The sequence below is a fragment of the Perna viridis genome, chromosome 8 (genome assembly GCF_037379345.1).
Source record: "Perna viridis isolate PV_CMFRI_1.1 ecotype Kerala chromosome 8, ASM3737934v1, whole genome shotgun sequence".
NCBI lineage: Eukaryota > Metazoa > Mollusca > Bivalvia > Mytilida > Mytilidae > Perna > Perna viridis.
Window position 1 is genome coordinate 22,169,645 of NC_142452.1, and position 21,197 is coordinate 22,190,841.

The 21,197-nt window shown below is 33.6% G+C and overlaps 1 protein-coding gene across 5 annotated transcripts in view; it reads right to left on the reverse strand.

Moving 5' to 3' along the window:
- Nucleotides 1-26: 26 nt before the first annotated feature.
- Nucleotides 27-21,197, reverse strand: part of LOC148609841 (sacsin-like) — a 28,867-nt gene continuing 7,696 nt past the window's right edge. For all 5 annotated transcript variants that reach the window (XM_088541231.1, XM_088541233.1, XM_088541235.1 and 2 more), the window contains 5 exons: nt 20,854-20,961; nt 20,326-20,473; nt 18,201-19,841; nt 7,023-17,839; nt 27-4,366 (listed from right to left, as the gene is read on the reverse strand). In XM_088541231.1, coding sequence (XP_088397357.1) covers nt 4,091-4,366; nt 7,023-17,839; nt 18,201-19,841; nt 20,326-20,473; nt 20,854-20,961 — 12,990 coding nt within the window. In that variant the 3' untranslated portion in view covers nt 27-4,090. The remainder of the gene's footprint in view (nt 4,367-7,022; nt 17,840-18,200; nt 19,842-20,325; nt 20,474-20,853; nt 20,962-21,197) is intronic.

Below are 21,197 nucleotides of genomic sequence, written 5' to 3' on the forward strand. Positions count from 1 at the left end.
GTAAGCGTACAAGTCAAAACGAACCATTATTTCATGGTGAAGCCATAAGGTGTATTTTATTGGTAGTGAAAGTTAAAAGAAATATACAATTATGCTATCAAAATAGATTAATGTAAAGATGATTTTAGCGTAATATACTATTTTAATACGTATATATAACTTGAAACACAAATCTGTATACAATTTAAACACTATTTACAAGCACAATCAAAATAAATAGAGAAATGGAATTAGTAACATGTATTATCGATAAAAAATTTCATCAAATACACATCTGTACGTGTATAAATAAAAAGTATAAAACACTATTTATAAACTCTACTTGACTACAGAGATGGGTTCGATTACTTTCAATGTAATTGATTGAATTACATTTACTTTGTCACATACATGATTTAATTGAATTAATAATTACAGCATTTCTGAAAGTAAATGATTAAATTAATGATTACATTGGCAAGAAATCATGATCACATCTGATTACAACGAATTTACAAATAACTATGAATTAATTAAAAGGTATGGAACATTCACTGTACATAAATATAGCTTAAAATCATGAAATGAACTCACTTTGCATTTTGGCAGTCGATCAGTTTTTAGCCAAGGGCATTTGCAATGAGAGGATAGAATTTAATTTACCCTTGGGTTTTACTTTTGTACTTCTTATCAAATTCATTAAAACAATTGCACAGTTTTTTTATAGCTCTTACAAACATTTTTTTTTCATTCGAATAATTATTTGTTTTACTTGTTGGTATTGAATTAACATTTTGTAATATCTTCACAAAAAAAAGAAAAAAAAACAAATGAAAAAAGATACACAATGACGCATTGAATGATTAACAATCATTTTACTCTTTTTTGTTGTTGTTGACATAATGCATTATTCATATATACCATTTGAGGCTTTAATATTTCCATTGTAATCATAAAAATATTCATAAAGTACTCAGAATTACAGAGTATTTAGAAAAGTACTTGATTAAATTAAATTACGTGTAGTCAGATTTTTTGCTGATTAATGATTACAATGATTACTTGAAGAAATATAATCAATTACAGTTGATTAACGATTACAGTTACAATTACCCGATCTCTGCTTGACTTTCATAATTTATATGAAATTGAAATAATTTTTTTATGTATAATGTATCGACATGCTCGTGTGCTGAAAATGATGAAAAAATGACACATATCATTGTATTTAATTAACAACTAACAAGATATAATAATAATAATAATAATAATAATAATAATAATAATAATACTTATAATCAACTATTTTATTTTAGTGTCACATAAAAGATTAACAGAACATACAACATATAATTGTATATACTTTGTACATCACATAGGTAATATATACTGAATATTACATATGTCAAAATATGTATCACATGCCGTATCAACTCGAACCTCCTTTATCCCCAAACGGCTACCTGCTCACGGGTGATATAGGTCGAGGGCTGATACGGCATGTCATCTCACTATCGATGCGATACCGTGTTATATACAGTGTATGATTTATAACTCTTATACACAATCATGAGAAATTCCGAAAGTAAATGGAGACCAATGATACAATTCTTAATTTCACGATTCAAAAGAAATAGAAATTTCGTTAATTGTCAATTTTTGATATACTTCCAATAAGTGAAACTTTTTATAGCGTATTTTGTTGGTTATTAAACATATTTCGTTATAGAGAACAGCAGTTTATGAAAGCTTGGACGGTATTATTTAAATATTAAAATACCTTCTGTATAAAACTTTCCTTAATTTTACTATTACTTGAAGATGTAGGTAACCAAAGCCATAATCACCAAAGTCACATCTTAGCAATTGAAGGCAATGTACATCCACTGATATCTGTAAAGTTTAAGTACTAGTCTGTTGAAGAATCATACAAATATTGTAATATGCAATACACCCAAAAAAGGCTAAATATTTCTATTTTCGTTAAAAAATTGCATTATAGGTTTATGATATGAAAAGTATAATTATTCATCCTATCTGTATGTTCTTAGAAGATAATTTACATAGAAAGTGCAATAGTTTCTATTTTATTTCAGTGTCATTTACATAGTTGTCTCCCTTAATTTTGAATTCTACAGCACATTCCATATACTTTTTATCTCACATGAACAGGGGTTATTTGAAAAACAGCATGTTACTTTCTGTTTACTATAACATTTATACAAAATATCAAAAATAAAAATATGTAGGCTTTCCAGCAATGAATCACATTTTGCATGATTTTTAGCTGGAGTGCTACTTAGTCTAAAAGGGTTCGGTTTCACTCATATAAATATAATAGCATAGTTTGTAGAATGAAGGGTATTAATAACAAAATCACGAACTGATAAACTCTTTGCAAAAGGCACAATGGAATAGTCAAAAAGGAAAGTGCATATAACAATTGGCAGTATCAAGGTAACTCGGGAGTCCGATGGAAGTTGTTAAATCGGGTTTTATAGCGCAATAGTAATATACAGGTTATCAAGAAATGAATATTTCAACTTACAGTTTAGTTAATGCGGAAAAACAATAGAATTAATTGATCATGTTCAAAGGCGCACCCAGTTCTTTAATACTTACAATAACGACATTGATTGTAATCAAAACTATAGTAAAATTATTGCATTCCAACCACTTCACATGAGTAGATAATTGCCATAGAAAAGAATGACTAGCGGAAGAAATTTAACACTCATTAAATTTACATTTTCCTGCACTCTTTAAAAAATTGTCATCGCTAACAAATGGGAAGTTTCTGTGACTACAAAGTTCATTATGATAAAAACCAGTCATATATTAATTCATTCGGATTTTGTTCTCCTATCTTATTTTAGATGAAATCATTGTTTCGCATCTTAAACTCTACAGTACAGATCATTATCGTTGAATAAAATACAAACAAGACATAAAATACATCGCCATTTTATTTATATGTAATCAAACTTAACTGGCTTGCAGTCGATTTCAACATATGTCGTAAGTGAAGACGTAAAGGGTTTTTATATACTAGTATATTATGACAGAACTTTCAAGCGGTTTTAAAGTTGAAAATTCTTTTCAGACTATGCGAATTAATACTAACAAGCAGCAGTTGACAATATTCTTGCTTGGTAAGGATTTTTTAGATTGTATAGTTTATAATTAATATGGATTGATTTTGTAACGTTGAAAATCGATTTAAAATAGGCCTTTACGGTAAAGAAAAGATCCATGAATAGTTAAGTATAATTTATATGTATACAAATCATAATCTTATCAAATTCACACACACACACACACACACACACACACACACACACACACGTGCGCGCGCCCGTGAACACAAACCGATGGAGATCATAAACATAGTTATCATCTATTATACGTATGTATATATATTTCAAACCATTTGTCAAATAAAATGAATAAAAAATCAAAATCTGAATACATGTATTGTTCATAAAAAATGCCTCCAAACAGTATGATAAAATATAATATATTCATATTTATATACATCCTTGTTCATTATAATAAATCATCATTAAACAACGACAAACACATGACAAACAGATCTACTTTATTTAAACTACTGTGAGCAAGATCACAAGGGGAATATCCCGCATCAAATGGACTAGCATCATGAGTATCAACCATTGCAGTGACGAACATTACTTAACTTCATTTAATGCATATCTATTTATGAGACACAAATTTACCATAAAATTCATCCGTAGAGTGGTTAAGGAGTGCGTTAATGATATTTTAATTTGTAAAACATCTAAAAGTACCGGATAATACTTTTACTCTTCCATGCACATCTACATACGAAGCATTAATTTCAATTATAACTGTATATACAAAATGGAGTTTGCGCTTACAAGAAATGTGAACAGACAGACAGATGACACCTTTACACCTCCAATAAAACGGCGTCTCTTGTAAGGGGGATATACATCGAATGTAAATAACGCAAGAATCTGAGTCCAAGCGACGAATCATATCAAAATTTCATATTAATTTTATGAGAAGTACATCAAAACACTGTTATCTGTATTATTAACGTTACCCTTTGTAGTAGGAAATAATACTTTTATAGCAATCCCTGAACTGCTTCTATGATGACACGTGCAAGTCTGATTGTGTCCCTTGCCATGCTTTCTGTGTACAAATCAGATGGTGCTCTAGGATACTCTGATGGCCGAGGATATCTCATTCTTGTGTAGTCGCCTACTAGTCTTTCTAACTGCTCTGCATTAATCCTTAGTGTTTCATTGCTCATGGTCAGCGGTGTTAAAAGAGAATGGTTCATTTTAAGTTGACTGGCGTCTATCTTCGTTTGCAAGGCTTTGATAGCCTTTTCTGCAGCCTAGGAAAATAAATTCAGGTTTGGTTATCACTGATGTGGTTAAGGATCTGATCTACAAATTTGAGGACATTCCTTATTGAAATGTTTTTATTTATAGTTTGAGTAACGCGTTAAATATAGCTATGAAAGAATAAAAAATAAATTCCAGCAATGATGATTTTCAATTAATAGTTTAATCAAAATACCCACAAATATAGTCAGTTTTGACTTTTTAAGCCAATAACTCTAATAAAGTGTCATACAATTTCAACCAAATTACGAATTTGCAGAGCTCTTCAAGATTCATTCATTTTCCAGTATTTGGTACATGCATTGAGATATATGTAGGTATTAAACACTTAACCCCTGTGGTAAAGTACTAGCAACGGTAACCATGTTTTGAGGTTGGTCTGCAAATCAACACAGTTTGAAAAAGTAGATATAACAAGAATGGTAATGTCAACATTTGACAATAGTCCAATGAACAATTTTAAGATGAAAAGTTCATGACAACTCAACTAATTGATGAACCAACACATTTTACCGAAAATTCTTCCTTTATTCTAGACTTAATAATGACAAACAACACAAACGCAATTGCGTATAGCGGAGTCGGTCCTTCTCTAACTGAACATATTCGTTTTCGTTGTCCTATTATGGTATTTCTAAATCTACCAAAAAATAATTGTAGAACATTTAAACGTAAAATATGGCTATATGATCGTGCGGATTATGATTCTTATAGAAATGATCCCCGGGATTTGATTACAAATAATGAAAATATCGATCAAATCACTGAAAATCTTACACCAGCCATACTAGATGCAGCATATAAAATATACCCAATAAAGTTGTAACAATACGTAATTCTCAAAAAACCCTGGTTGTCAAATGAAATTAAGAGACCGGTCAGGAAAAAAATATAATAATGCTTCAGATTGGGAAAAATTTAGGAAAATCAGAAACAAAGTTACTCAACTGGTAAAAACGTCCAAAGAAGAATATAAACAGTCTCTTATTAACCAAATTTCTAACAATAACTCTTGTAGTAGTAACTGGTGGGAAATTATTAAAAAGTTTTAGTGGTTTGAAAAAACAAGATAACAGTATTCCTCCTTTGTTAAAAGGAGATCACCTTTTTTTTAATGACACTGATAAGGCTAAAGAATTCACTTTGTTTTTCTCAGCACAGTCTAACTTAGATGAAACCAACGCGAATTTGCCAAATACTCAGGTCCATGTACAATATACACTTTCACAACTATCTCAATTTATTAAATATAAACACTAGAATCAGTCTTTATGCGGGCTATTTCCTACCTTCATTTATCAAAGTCTGGAATTCGCTTCAACCTGAGATAAGGACATGCAATTCAATGCTTTTTAAAAGGAAACTTCAAGATCTCGACAACAAAGTCCCAGTCTATTTCTACTTGGGGTGTCGTCTCGGTCAAATGTTACACGCACGCATGCGCATGAACTCAAGTTCTCTAAATTCTCATTTATGTGTAAGGAATTTAACTGATTCACCCAACTGTCGCTGCGGTTTGCTTGAAACTAATAATCATTTCTTACTAACTTGCCCCTTATACAGAAATCAACGAAGAGATTTTGCTGAAACCTTTAACACAATTATCTGTTACTGTTGACGAAAAGCTCCTATTATACGGTTCAAATGGATTAACCGACAAACAAAATAGTGATATATTTCTGTTGGTACAAAATTCAAATTTCATAATTAAAACAAAAAGTTTCACATCCTAATAATCTGCAAGCATATCCTGCATTTCATCATCTAACTGTGTAAAATCGGACAATTCACTCACACCGAAGGACTTCATTGTCAAGTTTGTGAGTGAAATGGCCCGATTGTACACATCCATAAATTCTGGAAAATATTGAATAATACTTATAATTCTAATCCCTTACTATCTGAAATATATTTATATATTGTTTTCTTGTAGGTCCTCATTCAGTGAAATTAACCCGAAAAATTGACATTGCAAATGGCGGCATTCAACAGACAACGTGACATTGTTGTCAATATCAATATTCAATTAATTTATGGGCTACTGATAACTGTATTATTTCAAAAAATTCTTTTGAATATACAATGCCGAAAATAAATGGAATAAAGCAGATACTACCGTTTCAAGCCTATAAACTTCTCTTTCTTTTGTCGCAGCGATGGCACACATGTTATTTATACGATATATACATGGAATTTTCACTGTTGTTAAAACTGTCATAGCTGAGGCCGTAAAAAGTAATCATCCAATCATAATGCACAGAAAAGGCAAATGCTAATTAAATATGAATTATCATATTATTGTCCATAGAACACTATCCACATACCCTCTCGGACTTGCACACATGATGATTTTTATTTGATTAGCATCAAAGTATGAATTTTTCACCCTTTCTTTTTTTTTGCCTGGGATGAAAAAAAGGTTGACAGTATGGGCATCATCCACTTAATATATTATTTATTTAGAAGTGCCTTATTTTGTTTTCTTGTCAGATGTTATAACGGGAATTTGTAATCTACATTCTAAAGGTGCTTCTCAATATCTTATTTATTTTTGTTTGGTGTTTTTGCTTTTGTTTTGTTTTTGTTGTTTTCTGGTTTTACATACAAAAAACATTTACATTTTATCAGTAGTAAAACTATACTAACCTGATGGCACATCACACAGACCCAATTGAAGCTCTCTAGACTTTTAACTAGGTTCTCGGCTGCCTTTAGATCATTCCTGGCTTGTTTAAACCAAATATTGGCCATTTCTGGTTGTGGATCAGCGTTATGTGTCCTACCATATTCGTTGAAATTACTTCTACGTCTTGTATACTCGCGCCGAACATTTTCAGCAAAACTGTTTGGATCAAAACTCCATTCTTTTCCGTACTTGTTTGAACTTCCATTGTTCCTCTTCGGATTTTTTGAATCACTCTCCCACCAGTATCGATATTTTCCCCTGCTTTTCTTCCTTTTTTCCTCCCTTTCTTTTCGAGACGGTATGTTATTGATGTCAATTTTGCCAGATTTAATGTCCTTGGCGAAGTTTATAATGTGCTTTGAAATTTCATTGCTTTCGTCGGAGTTGCCGTTTTTGTCTGGATGCCAATGCAGAATCAATCTCCTGAATACCCTTTTGAATGTGTCACGACCTTCACGCCATGCTGCAAGAAGAGTTTCTTCAATATCTTCTATAATTTCCTCAAACGATTTCGCAGTACTTGGTGTTTCTTGTGCAGTACCTATTGGAATATTTGCTTTTGCTAGACAACCGCCTTCTGCTTCACATTCGTTTTGAGGTGTTCTTTTACGAACAATTTTGAAAAGTCTATCTGAAAGCACGATTTTCGTTTCTATTTCACCGAGGTCTATTTCGTATTTCGTTAATGTGCCTGATTCACAGATTTTAACTATTTTTACATATATATAGATGACATCCCTGTTACTACCATCCTCTTCAAACCTGTTATCAACTATTTCATACACGGCTGCATTACCGACTTCAAAGTTTATCATATCTTGGACTAAGAATTGCAGTAATTCATGGGGAACAATTGCTCCGGGGAGTGGAGTCCATGATTCATACACTGGAACATAATCTATTGGAACCGCTCCAAGTGATTCTAACAGGTCATTCATTTCTTTGTTCGAGAATTGAAACGATATTAAAACAGTCTGAATATTCTCTAAGGATGCTTTGTAGCAGCACAATTTATTGACAATTTTTGCTAGAATATTATGGTTTTTGACCATCCATAATTGCAGATCAAGATTGGAGTATTCTACATATAAAGATTTATCTTTTGTAGAGTAAAAAACAGACTTTTCAACTCCACTGTTTTCTATTTCTCTGTCACGGTACTCGAGAACAGTAAATACATTTGACAAACTTATTACACGAAATGTTTTCAAGTGTGTTTTGATTTTTGTTAAAACAGCGTCAGATAATTTTTCTGTCGTTGTCTCCGATTTTGCCAGACGGATCATGCAGTGTATAAAGAGGTCACTTGTTACAATTTGTTCTATTTGTTTAGCTACACGCCATTGAGTGACGGTGGTTGAATTTACAATTTTTTCAACCACCGCTTTACTGAGAAACTGTGGTTGATAGCAAACTGGTAATAGTTTAAAACATTTTTGAACATCAAAGCCGTTTTTTAGAAAACACGTTACACTTCTTAGAAAAACTACGCATTTCTGATTAAGTAGTCTTTTCTCTAGAAACGTATCATCACCATAAATCAAGTCTGAGGATTTCATGAGAATACCATCCCGACTTGGGAGGAACAAGACAGGCTCTTCGACATTGACTTGGTCCTCTATAGTGTGTCGTTTTAACAATTCCAACATTCCATACATTGCCTTTTCAGTTACTGCAAGTTCATCGTGCGACAAAGTGTTATTTCCTGTCTCCGCTTTTACACAAGACATGACTCTAAAGAAATGATTTAAAACCAAATCATCACTTGCTCCTAACTGTCTAAAAACCGGATGAAATTTTCCATACTCCTCTGAACCGACCAGAAGATAGGGATATATTTCTTTTTCAAATGATACTTTTAAGACAACCTGCTTAGCAGTGATGAACAGTTCATGTCGCTTGACGTGAACGAGAGGTATCTTTTGGATTCTTTTCATCAAATCAGGAGGTATGTCCTGGAAATGTTTTTTAAGGTGTGTATAAAGTTTAACCATTAAGCTTTCAATCCATTCAACATCATTTGGTTTTCCAGTTGATACGACTAAAGATGAGCATACGTTTTCTAAATGTTCTACAAACGTATGCAGACATGGTTCTTTAATTGTTTGCAAATGTTTACTGATATGACAATTATGAATGGCATATTTAGGTAAAATTTGCATTACTGTCCAAGCCAGACTCTCACTGTTACAGTGAAGTGCCCCTCGAAATGCAATCAAGCTGTTCGCCTTGTATTGCGGACAAATATGCGTATAGTTTTGCGGACATTGGTATGGAAACAGAAAACGTATCTTAGAAATTTCAGTCAAAAATGGAATTTTTTGTAATTCGACTTGATTAAATAGATGATGAACAAGTATTTTTGACTGCGAAGACGATTCTCCACAAAATCCTTGGTTTTCAATTATTAAAGCAAATTGCTTAAACAAGATCTCAGTGACATTATTCTGGATACCTGCTATCAACATAAAATCCTTCCAATCTTCTTTGTCAAAAGGGTTTGGTGGAAAATCACATTGTTGACAAAGCGACTTGAATACAACATTGTGTGGGTTATAGAATTTGTTCGCCATTTCTAGTGTTGATGCACTTGGATTTCTGTAAAATAGCTTCAATAAGGGTAGCTTGTTTTTCAGCCTTTTACTGTTACCAGTAATCAGCCTGTCTCTAACAAATTCCAAATGACTTAATGTAGCCGTTTTTGGCACTTTTGAAAAGTCCGGAAGAAGATATGTCATGTAAAACTCCAAGAGACAATGTTCGTCTCTTTCACCATAGCACAGACAAAAATTTAAACATTTGTATATGTCTTCATGGTACGCATTGTGTTTGATCAACGCCGTCTTTGTTTCTTTTGCCCAAAATTGTAAACCTTTAGTGACCATTGATGTATTTTCCATTTTCAATACAACAACCCTTTCACACCCTTCAAGTGACACAATATTATCTTCAATGGAAACGAAAATCCTCAAAGTCCACAGTTTTTGCAGCAGATCTTGATCAAAAGTGTGTACTGCTTTATTAAGGAAAGATACAATGTCCCCGCATTCCTGACTTGACATGCTTTCCTCATTGATTATATCACAGTGATAAACCAGGAATTTAGCAAAGTTCAAGGGTTCTTCTCTTGATGCAACCAGCTTTGTAATATGCTTTGAACATTTTGTTATTGAACTCAGTGTAGGAAACGCTAGTCTGTTTATCACATCAGAAATCGTAGAACTACCTACATTTGTTCTTGAAAAACTACTAGCGTCAATTATTGCATAGGCAAGTTGAAATGGAAATAATCTGAATTTATTTTTAGATATTTTGGATGGAACGAAACACCACATATCAAGCTTTTGATCAAGGGTGTCAAACGTGTTGAGAAAATTCCAAAATGTGTTTAACCATTGTTGATTTGGTAATTTGTGCTGTGAATTCATCATGTTATTAGGCGAGCCCGCTCCACATTTTTTTTTATTAATTGAGTCGCAGAGAAGTGTACAAAACGTGTATAAATCTAATGTTCCGAAAAGGTGAGACGATTTAGTGTTGAAAATGTCAACTAACTCTTCATTTACAAAACGTTCATTTGACCCGGGTAATAAACTGCAATATTCGGAAAGAATTATCGTTGAGGGCAATGGTTGTAGCCTTTGTGCATTGTCAACAACAAATGAGAAAGTATCACATTTTGTTGAAGTAAAACAGTACTTAAGTATATTACTGAAACGGTCTAATGTTTCAAAAACTGTCTCATTCAACGGGATATCCACTTCACTGATTTTACATTTGTCCTCATAATTACTCTTCCAGGATGACAAAAATTGTGTTACAATGTACGGATTCACTTTCAAAACATTCAATTTCCCTGAAATGTAAAGTTCAATTTTGTTTCTTTCTTGAAACGAAGCTAATTCGTCAATTGTACTATAAATTGCTCTTGGTGTGCATATGAGTTTTAAACCTAAGTCAACAAGAGTGACTCGCAGAAGTTGAACATTTATCTTCCTGTACTCTTGGTTATCCTCGTTATCCTTTGTACTATCTGTTGTTGAACCAAATGGACCATTACATTTGCTGTCAAAAGACTTATTACTGCCTATGTTATCCTCTGAATCAAGCCCTAAACAATCAAAACACGGCTGCCATTCATATTCATTAGAGTTAATTGCCACCCATCGCATGGTTTTACCATGCATTACCATGGTAGATGAATTCCAAGCATCATGTTCATTGAAATATGGGCATATTGGGAATAACTCTAACTCCCGTCTTTGAATGTCTGTGAAAACAGACAATGCAAGTTCCTTCCAAACATCGGCTGTGATATTTTGAAACCGAGGAAACGTTTCAAAAAAATGTTTCAAACATTTTAAAGTTTCAGGGCTGACGGACAGTGGGATCGATTTTCTAAATAGATCAAGGCATGTTGCATAGGAGTGAGCAACAGTTTGTTGTAATAAGAGTTTATTCCATAGATATGGAACAGCAGTTTTGCACTTTCCCCAAAACAGTTCGTTTCTATTTGAGTAAACGCAAAAATGTCCGTTTATGTGGCAAGGCAACCCTGTAAAGATCGGAAGTGGAAGGAAACAAAACGCCTGTCCCTGAACCTCAAGTAAATCGTTTCGCTCATTCGAACTGCATTTGATAGCTGTACCACCTAACGGCAGAACTTTCAATCCATGTTCTAACGCGTCTTTCACTTCAAAAGGAATTTTGTTTGCGTCACTGAATCCAAAAGTTTGTACTATGCACCAATTTTCATATGACTCAAAGTTATCATGGATTTGCATTGTATACGCAACTTCATTGATGCCGTTTATGCACACACGTGATTGGAATCTTTTGGGTATTTCAGATAATCTAGCCATGAATTGTTTGACATTTACAGAATCTTCATTTGATATCGATGCCTCCGCAAAATAAGTATTTGAGAGTCTTGAATGGCCTTCTTCGACGAATGATATTGAGATCTTTTTGACATTTCTTAGAAAAAGTAAACTTGTTTTTAGTTTTGTTTTCATCGATGTCATAAGTGCCTTCATCTCATTTAAAGACACTGCTGTGGTACTTATTTCAGATTCCCCATCGGATTTCATGCGTAGTGGAAGGCGAAACCAAGTACCGACAGGTGAACACAGGAGATCTTGAAGGTAACAGTTGAAATTATCTAAGTATTTCGATTGGAGTTTAGAAAGTGGAAATCTTCTTCCTGGGCTATTAGGTTGGACAATATCGAGATATCGGAAAAGTGGATCAAATACACAACAAGCACCGTCTTCCTGACCATTTGCGTTTATCCAACGAGTAAGAAATGAAGGGGCGTCCGTAATATGATACACTGCATTGAATCCTACACCAAATTGTCCCGTTTTTGTTGCATCTCCAGTCTTATTTCCCTCGCCTAAATTCTGAATCCCTTTCATATCATCTTCAGTGAAGTGAGCATTGTTAAAAATACACAATGCAGGTCCTTGAAGAGGCTTCCATTTCTTGCTAAAAATCTGTTCGGCTTTATGTTGTCTCAGATCTAACACAAAATGGACTTCAGTTGCAGACGCGTCATCTGCATTTTGTAATAGTTCGTTTAATACAGAATAATCTTTCGGACAATCTTTGAGGAGATTTTTCAGTCTGACGACTAATTTTTCATGCTGTCCAAAGGGTATTTCATCTGAAGATTTCCTCAAATACAAAATTCGTTTAGACATTATTCCAAGAGATTCTATGATGTTGGCAGTAATGTCTTTATGAATCATTCGAAACTCATCGTCATCGTAAACAAATTCATTATCGTCACTTTCTCCATAACAAATTTCATTAATGTGAAAAAGTTGACACGTGTTGTCAGGAATTTTAATGAAAGCTTTTTCCTCATCAGTTAATGAGTACTTATATTGGCTAAGATTTGCGAGAATATTTACTATGCTCCGTACACGTATTTCAGACACACTGTTGTTTCCTTCTTTTTCATAAATGTCACTCAAAACCTGTAGCAATCTCTCTTTCGGAAATATGTCTTGTATTTCCAATGCATCCCAAAGGGGACGAAGGTCATGCGTTGTCTCAAGTTGATATAAATACGGTTTGCATGGTTTATATTTAATGTTATATGCAACATTAAGTGGCTTTACCATTCTCTTTTTGACTTTTAAGATTGTTTTATTTTTAAGAGCTTTGATCTGCGTGTTTTGTTTGAGTCCTTGTTTTTGTAATTGGTTACTTAATGCTTTGTACAAATCATCCATAACGTTTTCAATCCCTCTCGAAAACTTCAAATTCAGATCTCCTATAAATGAAATCTGTTCAAGAAGACACATTTCCTCTACTTGCTTGATGCCAATCTTGAATAAAGTTTCTTCGGAGATGTCTTCGTCTATATCAGCAACTAAGGCAACACACCCGACAAGGTTTTTGTCATGCGGAGAATACACTGTTTCTGGGGATAATATGAGGTGGCGATCCGCTTTGGTTGCTTTCCATCGAAGATTCCACGATTTCGGTTTTAACATAATGGTCAAAAATGGTATTTTCCGTATATTATGTATAACGTCATCATGTTTGTTGTAATTTATTTGTAAGTACCACAGTATAGCAATTGATCTAATCTTTTTTTGCTTTGTAGCGTGCACACTTTCCATTCTATCCAGAAGGAGGTTTGAAGGCATTGTATTTGTCATCATTCCAAGCTTTATCAATACATTGTCAAACCTTTCAAAGTCTGATGCTAGAAAGCGTTCATCTGTATCATCAAACATTGAACTAAGATATTCTTTTTCCGATATCAGTTCACATGGCTTACGAAGCCTATTTGAGTTTTTTACAGGTATGCAATAGTTTTTTCGTAAGAGTTTGTGTAATTCTTCATCTTGTATTGCTTCAGCAAGCATTGCATTCCGATTTTCCAAACTTCCTCTTGAGATATTTGGGAAAAAATAGTCTTCGAAAAATTGTATTTTTGAAATGATATTTTGTAACGGCGATACACTACATGACTGGCTTGCTGATTTAAGAAGCTGCCAAATTGTTTGAGGAAGGTCCATAATAACTGTTTCTGCTCTATGAAATTCTATTGCAAATGCATAGGCAATATCTCCAACAGGTTTTAAAGCCCTGAAATTTGGGTCCAAGAATACCGAATCAAGAAATGTACTGGTTATGACTCTATCTTTGTGTAAACGATAAAATACCATTTCGTTTTTGGAAACTATCCTTTTATAAAATTGAGTCTTTAAGTCTTCTAGTTCGTCTTTCTTTTTCCTACCTGCAGGCCAAAGATGCCAGTAATTTGAATGATGAATATTTTGCTTTGACAAACCAGCTATGTAAGATAAAATTTTAAGGTAGGCATTCAAAACCACCTCCTGTAGGATAATTTCGTTCCAAGATAGGTTTTTTGTCTTGATTGTATTGTCCAAGTTTGAAAATGCAATGTGTTGTCTATTCAAATCCATCAAAAAGCACCCATTAATATGTATTGGTAAAAATGTATTGTCAGGATGTGGAATAGGTAGAAAACAAAACATCCTTGAAATGTGTGAGAATCCATCTGGAAGACATGCCATTTTTACAAATCTTTCTAATTTACTACCAACACGTTTGACTGGAACGGCCACTGCTCCAAGAGGAAATCCTCCAACATCTGTCAATTCTCTACTCATCATTAACGCCCTTTCACCCGACGAACTTGTAACAAGCCAGGTACATCTTTCTTTTGTAGATTTCCCTTTTTTAGTATCTCTGAAGAGTTGTCTTGCCGTGTTACTGACTTCGACTGATATCTCTTTTATAACCATTGTTGAATTGTTTTTGAATTTGTATTCCGGATTTCTTATTGCTTTAGTGATTGATTGAAGAAAATTTTGATGGTTTTCATCTTGATGTACCTTGTCTGCAGATACATTGAAGAGAAAAATTCTATCTCTGTCAGGTCGTTTCGCAAGTGGGTCTAACATATAGAAGTTTATTTCTTTAATGTTTTCAGTAAATAAAAGTAAGTCTGCCATATATTCTCTAAATTTCGAAAACAGCTCGATCATCTCCTTTTTTGAATATTCCGATTTTCTAATCTCTTGTCTTTTAGATGTCGCTTGTTTCCTTGTTCGAAGTGGGAGTCTGAACAGGGTGCCATTAAATTTGATACTGTGTTCATCAAAGGTACAGCCAAAAACGTTTCTGAATGGTTTGAACTGATCTCGTTTGATGGAAATCAAACTATTTGACAAAGTAAGTAAAATTCCTGGAATGCCATTCGTAATAAGTTCTCCTAAGTGGTAGCAATGCGGATCAAGTATTCCAAACTTATCTCCACTTAACACGCTTGGAACATCGGTCAAATTGTAAACTGAACAAAATCCAAGTCCAAATTTTCCAATTTTTTCAGGGTTGCCGATTTTCGTTTTGCAGCCAAGTTGAACCAGATTTTCGAAATCCTTACTTTTAAATGCTGCATCGTTATAAACCCAAAGGGCTTGTCCTTGACACTCTGTCAGACCAGGAGATAGTAACGAATATTTTGCATCATTGTTTTCACGTTCATCATACATGAAACTGATTTTCGTTGCCCCTGCATCCTCAGCATTTTGAACCATTTCTTTCAGAACTGCCATTCCATCACTGTAATCCTTAAGTAAGTTGGAGATCCTTGTCGTCAATGGTTCTTTCTGTCCCCATGGCTTAAGAAGTTGACAATGTTCCGAAAGGATAAATCGCTGATTCTCCGACTTAATTCCAAGTTTTTCAGAAATATTGTCTATGCATGGGTGTGAATAGATAATTTTGTTTTCAAAATAGTCTTCTGCTATCCTAAACGAGTCACCTTTTTTGGATCTACGTGTACAGTCATTAATTTTTCTAAAGACAATTCCCTTTGAATCAGGAACACTAATGGGTACAAGAATTTCCTTCAACTTTTTTTCAACTATATTCATTTCTGATATACTTGTCAGAATGTTCACCAAGAGTTGTCTATCTTTCTTAACTGCTTTGAGGTCCATTTTACTTTTAACTGAATACTTTGCTGACATACGTTTTATGACTTGTTCAAGATGGGAAAATCCAATTTCTTTCTCGACCCCGATGGTTCCTAAAAGAGGCATGCATTCTTCCTTTATTTCATCCGCCACTTCGTAAACATATGGCTCAAGATTGTAATTCACATCATGACCATATTTTCTAACAACTGATTCAGGGTACTGAAGCCCATATGGTTTACATGGAACACACTTTATTTCTTTCAACTGTGTTATTATGAGCTTATTTTCTATCTTACACTTTGAAATATATGCAAAAATTTGAACTAAAATGTGTCTATATTTACTACAATGTTCAATTTTGTAAGTTTTTGTAATGTTACCTATGTGCTGAATTACTTTCTCTAATGATGGGGGTTTTAACCAGCCATAGAAGTCGACAACTGTTGCCGGCAAATCAGCGATGGATATAATGTTATTTACCGATCCACAAATGTCATTTAATTCAAAACATATAACTTCCTCTGGTGTACAGATTTCAGTTTTTGAAGTAATATTGACTCCTAAATCTTTCCACTTTTCTTTTTTATCGCACGGTACCCATTTCATTCCATTAATTTTGGCAAGACAATTCTGGTCAAAGGTATCAGGATATATTTTCATAAACTTTAGTAATGCGTTTGCAGCAACAAGGCAACGATTTCTGTCGACAGACTTAACTACTCGGTACACTTCGTCCAAAGTTACGTCAGATTCGTGTTTTAACCCTAACTCATCAAGAAATTCTGTAAACCGACGTTTTGTACTTAAAAAATCTTGGTCTGGGAAAATCCCTTTTAATCCTTTAAACAAGTCCCTAAGTAACTTTGAATCAGGATTAAAAAGTTCATCAGGACGATGATACTTTTTATCATCAGAGGGTACGAACTGTACTTGTTTCAATTTTTCCTTTATCCTTTTGGACATGTCAATAGAATACAAGTACTTTGCAAATTCAGTTCTGTGTTCACCTAAATATCTTTCGTCTTCGCGGATCATTTTGTCAAACATAGCTGATATACAATCTTCCTCGCTGTGTATCTTGCCTCCCATGTACCTGACTAATAATGAGTATTTTTCCATGATATACTTCTTCGCGTAAGGGATGTGTTTTGGTATCCTGCAGATGTCCAAGACATTATCGTTTTCATTTAAAGACACGAATTCAGTTATATTTGTATTATCGTGTTGTGGGAAGATGCATAAATGTCTTATAAATGCTTGCGTTTCTTCTGAAATTAAAGTCCGGTGCATAAGCAGATAGTCGCACAACTCTTCTGCACCATCTTTAGACAATTTTGTATTTATCCTTTCTATGCTTTGTTCAATATTGTTGGGTTTTTTAAAGCATGCTACCACTTCATCTGGTGTTGGACTTTTGATATATTTATCTCTGACATACTCAGGAAAGTCTCTAACTTGGTCTTCCGAAATTATCAATACCCCTAAAATTCTTAAGACTTTTTCTATAGTTGTTGACAATCTACCTTTTCTGTTCCTCCGGAATATGTAGTTTCCTTCAAGTCTGTAGAACTTGATTGTGTCACTTGTACTGGAATATGTCACTGGCATTAAAGGACAGTTTCGCAGTTTCTTTAGGCTGAAGTTTTTCTTCTGGATTAATTCCCAAATATCTGTTATCCATCGATTTCCAAATAACGACTCCTCAGATGAGAAGTATGCATTGACATTGTTGTATTTCCAGTGTTTTCGGACAAGCTCTGTAAATAATTCCGGGAAATATTCTTCATTCAGATGTCTCAGTTGGAACATTTCTGAAACAACAGGTAGATATAAAACATAATCAAAAGTAGATTTGACAAAGAATTTACACGTATCTCTAGTAAAGAGAAATATTCAATTCTAAACATATCTAATTTACGGTTTTCACTATTGGTTTTTTCCTTTATTTGTTTTTATAACTCAGGGTAGGAAGTGTATACTATCTTATTTTTTATAATCTTTTCGAAGGAACTTTTTCCTCCGAAGTGTAAACTGCGGTGTTCTAGGGTTAAATATGTACATGTAATATTTGTTTAGAATGCAATTTTCGTAAAAGAATTAAAAAGTTTTAGAGATAGCATATAGTTCAATTGCACTTTAACTACAATAATTGTGAAAATAAAACAGTTTTACCCTTGTCTGCCATTTCAGTTATCCCTTTCCAAATGATTTTGCTCCGAACATGTGATTTTGTTAAAATAGAGGAATTCATGCCTGGAAATAGCTTTGCTACGTTGTCTTCCATGATATAAGTCGTCGATGCCGATGACGAAAATGGAGAAAACGAATTATCATTCATAGGCAAAAGGCATAATCCTGAAAGTTCTTTAAATTTACCATCAGTAATTACAAATTCTAACAGATCTTGCTTCCGTTTTATTGAATATGATGCAAGTTCGTCCTGCGATTTTTTTAATATTTGTCTGACTTTTGAAGGTTGAATTTCTTTTATACTCAGTTCCATATATTTAAGAATATTTTTCATATTTGGTGGCAAGTTCACAATGTTTTCTCCAGCACGGAGGAGTAGTTCACAAACTGTCTCACTGACTTCCTTTGAAACAGTTGTGCTAAAGCAGTTAAAAACTGCATTTGCATACATTATCCAATTTCCATTCTTCCCCCCGTTTTTGGTATAAAAATAAGCCCTATCGTTGCCTATGTCGTCGCTGTCATCATCATCATCATCATCCTCATCGTCGTCGTCGTCGTCGTCGTCGTTTTTGTCGTCATAATCTTGATGACATTTATCTTCAGCAGCGACAGCATGTATACTTTGGTTAACCTTGTCTGCTAACAGAAGCCAACTTGTGTCTACAAATTCAGGATCAGGAAATGCATCATAAAAATCATTGACGTACTGCGTTTTGTTGCCATTTTTGATACTTCTTGTCCGAAGAAACTTTAGAAGATGGAAGTAGCATTGTGGGAGCAACTCTGAAATAACTCCATTATTCCAGAAAAGAGCCCAATCAGATATCATTGTTTCATGGTTCGCAGGTGGAAGCTTAATGTGCCTCCTGTTTTCTTCTAAATCGAAGAGCCCATTTACCTGAACAGGCAGGCCAGTCATGCTATTGGTGGTAAGTGGTAGGGGTTGACAACAAAAAATATGTCCTCTGTCTGGTGTATTTGACTTTATTGAATTAAAACAAAATGCCATTCCTGAATATGGACTGTACTGAGATTTTTCCATTCTAATGAATGGTTTAAGTTTCTTTGATAAATTGTTTGTACCAGTAAGGCAGTTAACAATCACGAAGTGTTTTTCTTCAGCAGGTGACTTGATTTTAGCCTCAACGATTGATCTAATGTCATTTACTGGCAAACTGTTTTTAATAACAGCTATTTTGTGTTTGAAAGATTTACGTTCATTTCTGAAGTCGTCGTCACCAGTAACTTCAATTTGAAATATCGGCGATTGAGTTTTGCATTTGAAGAGTTGCACTTTATCAATATTTATAAGAAAAAGTACATTGTAAAAAGCTTCTTTTTCAAACTCTTCAAATAGTTTCTCCACTTTTTCATCGGAGTAGACTGTCGGACTAATACTGCTTGTCTTTTGACGAAATGGTAGCCAAATTAAAGTCCCATTATATCTTCCTTGTTCCAAGTTTGATTTGCTAAATTCAAACTTATTCAAAATGCCTTCTAAATCTTTACACACTTTCGGCAAATCTGACAAGTCTATGGACCAACATTCGTTTTCGTTCTTTTCGGATTTTATAGGACACAGAATTAAAACAGTGTATCCACTAATGATAACAGGGTTATCTAAAATATGAATAGTCAATAAATCAATAAATTGATTAATAACAAAAATAAAAATGTGTATCCTTTTGGCGTGTATGAAATATTATAGAATTTACATGATTCTTACAAATAATACTACTTAATGTGTTTAATTATTTCACCGTTGTACTTTAGCTTATTTGAAAGCAGGTGTATTTGATGCTAAAACTAACTGTATGTTTCAGTTATTCAATCATTTAGCACACAAACTTGCAAATTAATGCTATACTATTTTAAAGAAAGGTTTGGAATATTATGTAAATAAATCTAATAACTGTAACAAAAAATGCTCATTAACTGCTAGGAATAGAAGTTGACAGAAAAAAAAAGAAATACGAAACAAACAAACAAACAAACAAACAAAAAACGCCTAACAAATAAGCAAACAAACATATAAAAAAAAGTACTAAAATATGAACGGGGTCAACAAGCTTTAAACAAAACTGTATCTCTGAAAAATATTTACCCGTGATGTGAAAGACAGACTTGAATCCCAGTCCAAATTTTCCTACTTTCAGAATTTCTTTCTCTTTATTGCTTATATTCAACGATGAGATCCCTTCAAAGTCTTTTTCCGTAAATAGAGCATCATTGTAAAGTAATAAACCTGGTGACTAAAAAAGCAGGAATACATCAGTTAAAAAAAAACAAGGTTTAGATCGTGGTGAGAGTACAGTATAGATTCGAGGGATGCCCAAATCGCAGGCACAAATAAAAAAGGTCATCTTCTTTGGTTCAACAGTTAGTATGACTCACTCTTAGTCTACTAACTGGTCAAAGAACGTTTAAAGCTAGAAAAAAAACAAACGTATTAGTAGTCAAAGTTTAAAAGCATCCAAGGTAAGTTTTATTATAACAAAAACTGTATGGAATGGAACGAAAAAAAGTTATAGAGCACAGCAAGGATGAAATATTGTTAATTAATAATTTGTTACATAACGTAACAAAAAGCTAGTTCCTAGCCAGTAATACTTATATAGAATATAATACATACCGCAAAAATCTTGTCAATTTCTGATCTTCCACTTGGTTGACTGTGGCGATTTTCATAGCATATCTTAACAACACTGGCGCCAGCATCCTCGGCATTCTGTATTATCTCCTATTAATAAACAATGCTACTTTAATTGTATAGACGTAAAAGTAACAGATACTATGTGACTACTCTACACCTAAGTATAAGGACAGTGATCTTTAAGTCATAGCATTTCTACGAAAATGCCGATGCACAGAGCGACTCTGACGTTTCTTTTTACCACAATATACATTCGACAATTGTAATATGATTTTAGATATAGGCTTTAACTATCAGGGACAGAGCTTTGTGCACTCAGATGA